The sequence below is a fragment of the Dromiciops gliroides genome, chromosome 6 (genome assembly GCF_019393635.1).
Source record: "Dromiciops gliroides isolate mDroGli1 chromosome 6, mDroGli1.pri, whole genome shotgun sequence".
Lineage (NCBI taxonomy): Eukaryota > Metazoa > Chordata > Mammalia > Microbiotheria > Microbiotheriidae > Dromiciops > Dromiciops gliroides.
Window position 1 is genome coordinate 125,603,195 of NC_057866.1, and position 8,735 is coordinate 125,611,929.

General features: G+C 41.3%; 1 protein-coding gene across 2 annotated transcripts in view; it reads left to right on the forward strand.

Moving 5' to 3' along the window:
- KIT (KIT proto-oncogene, receptor tyrosine kinase) overlaps window positions 1-8,515 on the forward strand; it is a 97,538-nt gene extending 89,023 nt beyond the window's left edge. For both annotated transcript variants that reach the window (XM_043972751.1, XM_043972752.1), the window contains exons 18-21: window positions 3,028-3,139; window positions 3,241-3,340; window positions 4,027-4,132; window positions 5,281-8,515. In XM_043972751.1, coding sequence (XP_043828686.1) covers window positions 3,028-3,139; window positions 3,241-3,340; window positions 4,027-4,132; window positions 5,281-5,406 — 444 coding nt within the window. In that variant the 3' untranslated portion in view covers window positions 5,407-8,515. The remainder of the gene's footprint in view (window positions 1-3,027; window positions 3,140-3,240; window positions 3,341-4,026; window positions 4,133-5,280) is intronic.
- Window positions 8,516-8,735: the final 220 nt, after the last annotated feature.

Below are 8,735 nucleotides of genomic sequence, written 5' to 3' on the forward strand. Positions count from 1 at the left end.
TGTACCTGGAATCTGGAATGCATTTTCTCCTCCTCTTCACCTCTCGGAATTCTTTAAAAGCTCAGCTGAAGCATGTTCTTCTGCATCAGGAGGTTCTTAACCTAGAGTCTGTGAAGTTATTTTCTTTTTAAGTCACTCAATATAATTGGTTTCCTTTGCAATCCTACACATTTTGTTTTATGCATCTGAAAACAGGAGAAAGGGGACCATGGTTTTCCCTAGACTGACAAAGAATCACAATAATAGCTAACGTTTCTATAGCACTTACTATGTGGTAGGCATTGTGCTAAATGCTTTTCAATTATCTCATTTGCTTCTCACAACAATCCTGGGAAATAGGTGCTATTACCCTCATTCTTACAGATGAGGAAACTAAGGCAAGTGACAGTTTCACACAAGGTCACAGAGCTAGAAAGTGTCTGGGTCTGAATTTGAACTCGGGTTTTTCAAATTCAAGACTTTATCTTGTCCTTTCCATTGTGCCACCTTGCTACCCTTTGAAAAGTTAGTAATCCCTCTTGTACCTGAAGCCTTTCCTTCCACCACCAGCTGCTAATGCTCTCTCCCTTATTTATTTATAACTAACTTATTAATTTTGTGCATATGTATGTTTTTTCTCTCAATCGAATGTAAACTCCACAAAGGCAGAGATGGTTTAATTTTGATCTTTTTTTCCCCTTAGTGCACACAGTACCTGGTATAAAATAGGCAATCAAATGCTTATTGGCAAAGTGGTAGTGCCTTATCAATGGTGTGCTGGTAAACATTTAACTATCAGCTCTCTGGGGGGGAAAAAAAGCACATGATATATTTTAAAGTTAAATCTGCCTTATTAACATTTTCCCTATCACTTTCTTAAATGTAGAGCCCACCACCAATCAATGCTTGATTTGTAGTATTGCTGATTGCTGGACATGTTTAATTGGTTCCAACCCTCTCCTCCCCCCACCCTTTACTCATTTGGGAATTGGCATGCCCCCATTTCAGCTTTAGCCTCTTTGGCACATTATGGAATTGGCAGCCCCCTCCTATTTTATAATAAAATTATAAATTTAGAGCCAGAAGGTACCTTGGTAGTTTTCTTATCCAACCCTTTCATTTTGCAGATGAGAAGAAGCTGTGAGAAGTGAAATGTCCCAAAGCTAGTAAATAACAAAGATAGCATTTGAAATCAGTTCCCCTGAGTCCCAATCCAGCATTCTTTGCTCCATATCCTACCCTTTTACCTCAGATGCTAGTTAAGACTTTGGAATGTACTCTGAATGAAAGAGGGAATTGTACCTGGCAGGGCCTGGCCCCTTCCAAACACCCAGCTCTCAGCCTTAGGTGGAAAGGGGAACAAACTATGGGCCTGACTCTTACTATTCTTTGAACCCTCCACTGAAATGCAAATACCCCAGGGATGGCTAGAGGCTCAAAACCTTGATCAGATCCCTGTCTTAGAGGTCAGTTAACCCCCTCAGCTAAGATTAGCAAAAAGAGAATGCTAGGATGGAAGTTGCCTTGAGGTGAGAAGGTGCCAAACACATTTGACCCTCTATTTCTTCTGCCCCACAGATGAGGCCTTTCTCCATAGCCATTACCCTGACTTTAGGACTAAAATAATTTTATGTCTCTGCCCTCATTTGTAGAACCTATTTATATAACCCAACAATCAGTAATTATTAAGCTTCTACTTGTGCAGACACTAAGGGATAAGTTAGGGGCATTTGGTGGTGTTAGGGGGAAATATGAGTGATATTTCAAGGAATTCACAGACTAGTAAAGTGGTGATACCCAAATCAGTAGCTGTAATGTACAACATCATCAATTTGAGAGTTATGAAGCAATATATTAATGTCAGGTCTAGTGGGAGAGGGGGGCAGAGTTGCAGCCAAGGGGATCAAGGAAGTTTTCCTTCTTGTAGACACTGGCATTTGAGAAGAACTTTAAAGGCAAGAATGGGGGTGGGGAAGGCTTTTCCAGAATAGGAATCAGCCTGGGCAAAAAAACAAAAAACAAAAAACAAAACCCACCAAGAGGCAGGAGAGCTCTGGGTGTTTGGGAGAGGTAGGTAGGAATGGCCAAGACTTCTCTAGTTTGACTGGGCCATTGAATGCTGAAAGGAGAATGATTTGGGAGAAAAGGAAGAGGCAGATGGGTACCATTGTTGTCTTTTGTCATAAGGCTGCTCTTTCTAGCATTGTGGGTTATTTCTTTTCTTTTTTTCCCCCAGTTACATGTAAAAACAGATTTTGCATTCGTTTTTTAGAATTTTGAGCTCCTGAATTCTCCTCTCCTCCTTGAAAAGGCGAGCAATTTGATAGAGATTATACATGTGCAGTCATGCAAAATATTTTCACATTGGCCGTGTGGCATCTTTCTAGATTTGGAGTAGTATATGGCCTTACATGCATGTTGTGGTCATTTTGGGGTCCCCTGGTGTCTTTTGCAGGGGCTCTGCTGAGCTTAGATCTTGGGGGATCTTTTAGGAACTCTGCTTCAGACCTTCTGAGGGGCTGTCAGATTAAATATTTATTTCCTCTGATTACCAGACAGAAAAAAAAGTAGTTATTACTTATTATAGCATGCTCGAGTTTGCAAAGGGTTTAGTCTTACCTGTTTAATCCTCACAACAATCCTGTTGAGGTCATTGCTGTTATTAACATTACGATTTTACGGATGAGGAGCTGAATCTAAAAGAAGTTAAGTGACTTGCCCAGGGTCACACAGCCAGGGAGGATTTGAACTCAGATCTATCTGATTCCAAGTTCAGCTCTTTCTCTATTACAGTACTCTGCCTCAAAAGAAATGAAAGAAGGAAGGTTGAAGAATTTCTCTTTGTCAAAAGTAGTTAAGTAGGTCAGCATGACAGCTGTCAGAGCAAAAAGGAAAGATTCTTTGAAGCCATTCTGAGAGGAGGAGTCTGGGGGAACTCAGGACTGGGCCTGTCTCCCTCCTCCCCATCTCCTACCACATACAGCTGTAACAGTAATTTTTTGTCAGTCTTGTGAGTTTCTTATTGTCTCTGTTCTTCTTCCCTCATAGGCCCGACTACCTGTGAAATGGATGGCACCTGAAAGTATTTTCAACTGCGTTTACACCTTTGAAAGTGATGTCTGGTCCTATGGAATATTTCTTTGGGAGCTGTTCTCTCTAGGTAAAATGACCCTCACAACAAATCACCTCCTGAAGCCTCCTTGAGGCTTTCTTCTGCTTTACCAGTGATTAATTCTGACGTGGGCCGTGTTTGCTCTTTAGGAAGTAGTCCGTACCCTGGAATGCCTGTCGATTCCAAGTTCTACAAGATGATTAAGGAAGGTTTCCGAATGCTCAGTCCCGAATGTTCACCTCCTGAAATGTGAGGCCCAAGACCATGCCCTTCTTCTTTAACAAAGGAAAATGTGTGTGTGTGTGTGGGGGAATTTTGGCTAGCACATGCCTTACAAATACCTCCTAGTTTCATGTTGTTGTTGTTGTTGTTGTTGAGTCTTTAAGTCATGTCTGAGCCTTCTTGACCCCATGGACCATATCACGTCAATATAGTCCATGGGGTTTCCTTGGCAAAAGATACTGAAGTGATTTGCTATTTCCTCTTCCAATTGATTTAGGCAGAGGTTAAGTGACTTGCCCACAGTCATACAACTAGTAAGCATCTGAGGCTGGATTTGAACTCAGGTCTTTGTGACTCCAGGCCTGGTGCTACACAAACCATCTAATTACCCCCATTCTGTTTTATTACAGGTGGGCAAATGTCATTTTTGTGGCACATATTTTCACAGCAATAGGTCATCTACAGATGAGACAAGTTTCCCAGGCATTCTAAATGTACAGTCTGTCTGACTTTGGAAAGACATGGTCCAATTTCCTTGATTTCCTGTTCTGGAAAATACTTTTTAATTTAGTGCATCAATTAGACCATCAATAATCATTGAAGCCACTGTCACATGCTATGCATTTGTGATGAGCTCAGGGAGGGGTGTTGTCACACACATCTAAAGACAAGGCGCGGGAAAAAGTCCAGCGGGGTTGGTCGTGTGTCCGCAGGTACGACATCATGAAGAGCTGCTGGAATTCGGATCCTGTGCAGAGACCCACCTTCAAGCAGATTGTGCAACTCATTGAGCAGCAGCTCTTGGACAGTACTAACCATGTGAGTATGTTCTGACCCATTGTAGACGGCTTTTTTCTTCTCTTTGGTCCAAGGCATTCCCCATTCAGACATTAGGAGCTGGGGCCAGGGCTATAACTTGTTCCTCCTTCTCTACCCCCGCCAGGGGGTCTTCTCATCTTGGTGGCTTATATCATAGAATGTCAGCACTGAAAGGGACCTTGGAAATCCAACTGCTTTGGAACAGAACAGGAGAAATGAAGCCCAGAGCAGTGAGTGATTTGTCTTGCATCAATGGGAGATAGATTCATGAGTCCTGGGCTTGCCAAGTCTCAGCTCAAGTGCCTTTTAATTTTTTTGAGTGATGAGATCATCCAAGCCAACATAAAATGCACAAAGCCCATATGCAAAACTCAGCCTTGAGACTGCAAGTTCCAAAGCAGGTACTTGGCCTTCATTGATAGTAGGAGCTTCCTCATCTGAAATTCCATGTACCAGTGAAATCTTGGTGTGGTCTTCCCTTCTTCTCCTTGCCCCTTCAACCCACCAAGCCAGGTTTTTGCATCCAGCCTACTCTTAGAGAGGTTAATTTGTTGATGGTAAGGTTTGCAGACTTTTCCCCTGAAGTCATAAATTGTTCTCCCCCTTCCCCCCCCCAGTTAATCCTATCAGAAGACTTTGACTTGGCTGTTTTTCTGCCCAGGGGTTCCTAATAACTTAAGAAACATAAGGTAACTTTTGAGGATTGGCCCCAAGTGTTCAATAAGTTTTCTTGAATAAATTATTATGTTTTGATAACCCTCAAAATACAGTCACCTAGTGGAAGTGATAAGAAGTTTCTGGGCTTGAAGTCTGGAAGCCCTGGGTCCAAATGCCATTTCTGGCACTTACCAAGTGACACTTGGGGAAATCACTTAACTTCTTTGAGCTTCAGTGACCACTCTAGAATTTATCTATTAAGTCATAGGCAGATTGTAATCTACATTGGTGAGGGAGAGGGTGCCCACATCAGGAGTCCCCCACACTGATGGAATCAGCATCCTTAGAAACTTGTGGCCTAGTTGTATTTTGTGAGATGCTGAGATAGCCCGATTAGGTATATGTATGCTCCTAATGAGCAGCTGAGATAGCTCAGTTAGCTGTATCCATGTTCCTGATGAGTCTGCTTACATTGGCTTTGCTCTCCCCAGGTTTACTCCAACATTACAACCAGCAGCCCCAACCAGGAGAGTCCGGTTGACCACTCTGTGAGAATTAATTCCGTAGGTAGCAGCACTTCATCCACTCAGCCCCTGCTTGTCCATGAAGATGCCTGAAGTAGGACGTGTTGGGCCCAAAGGAGAATGGGCCGGTTCTTTTGGTTTCCATGACTTTTCTTTTGTTCATCTACTTGCTGGCCACTCTAGCACAATGGGAGCGTTGCTGTAATTCTGTCCTTTGTGAATACACTGTCATAGCCTGAATGAACTCACCACAGATGCAGCCATCATCACAATGTAAGGGCAGAAGTTGTACATATTCTCAGTAGGGAGCTAGCTTGGGAAAACCCATGTAGGGCCTGATTTAAAGGAGAGGGGGATTGAAGGCAATCCCCTTTTAGGTCTGACTTGTGAAGAGAGGTTGCTATTTCATTATTTTTTCCTTTGTCAGATAATAAATAGAAGTAGTCAATCACTTTTGGCCTTTTTTAGTCACACTTGCAGGTGGGGTACAAGAGCAGAGGCCCTGGTTGGGAGCACCCTTTTTTTTCTGCCCCATGAGACATCATAGCCAAGCATTTCTGTGTAAAATGTCAGGTTATAAGAAAAGGAGTCAGGGAAGGAGGGAAGGCATACTATGCTAAAGTAATTCTCCAAAACACCCACTTGCTTACATGAAAACCAGATTTTTCATGTTGAGGAGGTTCATGAGCCCTGGGAAAAAGCATCATGTTTCCCATGTGGAATGTGAAGGAAGGCATTCCAACCACTGCATAAGGTTTCCCTCCTGTATTCGGGGCCTGTTTTAATAGTGGCAGCTTAGCCAAGGGGATAGACAAGATGGATCAGCAGTGTGCTAGCACTTATAGGGGACCCTAAAGAAATTGCTCATGTATATTAGGGGAAGAACTTCACACGTTTCCTTCATGCACAACCCTGGAGCCTCCCCAGGGAATGGGGCTCTCTGTTAGGAGTAGAAGCCACCCAAGAAGTTAGTTGTCATCTTTTTTTGTCTTTTATAAAGAAAGAAAGCACAGTCCTAGGCGTCTCTTTTTAAACCTGTTGACTTGCTGTACAGATTTCCCATAAAGAGCCTGCGAATCCTAGAACAGCTTTGTAGCTGATGCTTTGGATGCCATTTGCAATATCTCCCTACCTATCTATTGCATGATGTCTGCAGGCATGAGAAAGCGAGCTATTTCATAAAGATCCTTAATATAGCAGGAAAACAAATTTAGATTCAGCCTCATTTATAGGCATGCCCTGGACCTCAGGCCAGTATATATTATATATAAAGATGTATGTATGTGCGTGTATGTATGTATAGATAATCTATTTTGAGGATACCCTAGCCCTGAGTCCAAGAGCGTACTCAGGTGCCCACAAAGCAGCCTTTGCTTCCCTCCAAAGTACTGCCTTTGCTTCTCTTGCTTCATCCGTTCACAATAGATTCCCCAAAGCACGGAGAGAAGAGAATCTATAACATACCTATTTACAACCAACTTGCACTTGAGGCACTGTTATTTATCTACTCAACACACTATATCAGTGTCTGAGGCCCCTTTTCTGCTCTGGGTCCCCCAGAACTGGTAAAGAATGGTATTTAAATTTTACTTTTTGGTCTCTAGCACAGGTAATGAATGGATTTTGCTATAGTACCCATTTCTATAAATGCCACAGATACCCAGATTGAATAACCATTAAATGAGTACGTGACAGGTTTTAAGCAAGAATGCCCGTTTGTCCTCCATCATATTCCCTCTTCCCTTCCCAGCTCATCATTCCTTTGACCATTCTTCCTGGCAGATCTCTGGCCACTGAAAGGAAGATAACCATTTGCACTGGACTTGTCTATGCTGTTTCTAAAAGTTGGCGAGTTCTTTGAGGGTAATTGTTATGCAGACAGATAGTTATCCTGGAGTTTTATTTTCATCAGCAGAACCTTCCTTCCCTTGGCATCGGCTTTTATTATATTAGTTATGGTAGGAAAAAAAGCAGTTGCTAATTGTACATATCTAGGTACTTCAGGGGCACTTCACTGAAAGTTTTGTCTCAGATATCCTTGAAAGGTTATATTTTTATAATTTTTTTTAATTTTTAAATCAAAAGTTACTTTGCAGTGGCTGGATGTTTAAAATTGTTTTGTGGTGTTTTATGTAAATATGGAGATGTAGCAATAATGTCTTTTGGATATTCCCAAATCCTTAAGTCCTTGAAAATATTTTTATATATATATAAATAAATACAATATGTATAAATATGTAAGTGGTGCAAGTTTAAAGGATATTGTTCCGTGTTTTGTTTCTGTTTTTTGTTCTTTTGTTTTGGTTATGTTGCCCATCTGTTGACAGTTTTGAAGAATTCTAATAAAAATATGTAAATATAGAAAGCAGTAAACTGTGCTTTTTTGTTGTTGTTGTTGTTACCTGTGTATATTCAACACAATCAAAGAATTAGGAGGCCAAAAAAGGGTTAGAAAATTTGCTGTTGCCTACACACACTACAATTATGTCATTGAAAAGCATAAAATCTCAGAGTTGGCAGGAACTTCGGAGGTCATCTTGTCTGAACTAGACTATAACATGAACTCCCTTTATATTATACCCAAGAAAATGATCAGCCAGAATTGCTAGAAGAATTATAGTGAGGTGGGAAACTACTGCCACTTTACTGTGTAACCTGTTCCGTTTTGGGACAATGAAGAAGTTTCCCTCACATTTAGCTAAAGTCTGTCACTCTGCCAGTTTTACCCATTGTCCCTGCTCCTACCTCATGGGGCTAAGCAGAATCCTCTACCTGGAAACCTTTCAAATAATGGAAGGCAAATGATCCATTCCCTTCTAAATGTGTTCCAGGCTAGGCATCCATCCCCTTTTCCTTCAAGTGATTCTCTCTTGGAATGATGGAAGCAACATTTCTCAAAGTGTAGTAGTCTTTGGGACCTTGGGTGGGAAAGGTATCGAAACTCTTTTCCTAATAATACTAAGGTGTCGTGTCTATCTCTCTTTTCTAAGTATCTATATCTGTGGGGACAGGTTTTCTTCAAATATCTCAACCAAAACAATAGATCACAACAGATTGAATGCAGAGAGCAGAATCCAGCTGTCTTTTATTAAGCTAGATGTTAGAAAGTTTTCCAAAAATACCTCAAACAGTGCCACTTGTCTCACTGTTTTTGCTTTGTTAATAAAACATGGTTATTCATAAAACTATATTGTTAACATGTAATGGGATTATTTTAATGAATAAATACATATTTTAAAATTCTATGAGTTTTATTTCTGACATGGAAAATAAACACAAAAACTCTTTGGGTTTCTCAGTTATTAAGAGTTGTAAAGGGGTCCTATGACAGAATTTTGAAAAGGATGTTCATCATCAAAATCACTGAGTAGGGGCAGCTAGGTGGCACAGTGGATAGAGCACCGGCCCTGGAGTCAGGAGGA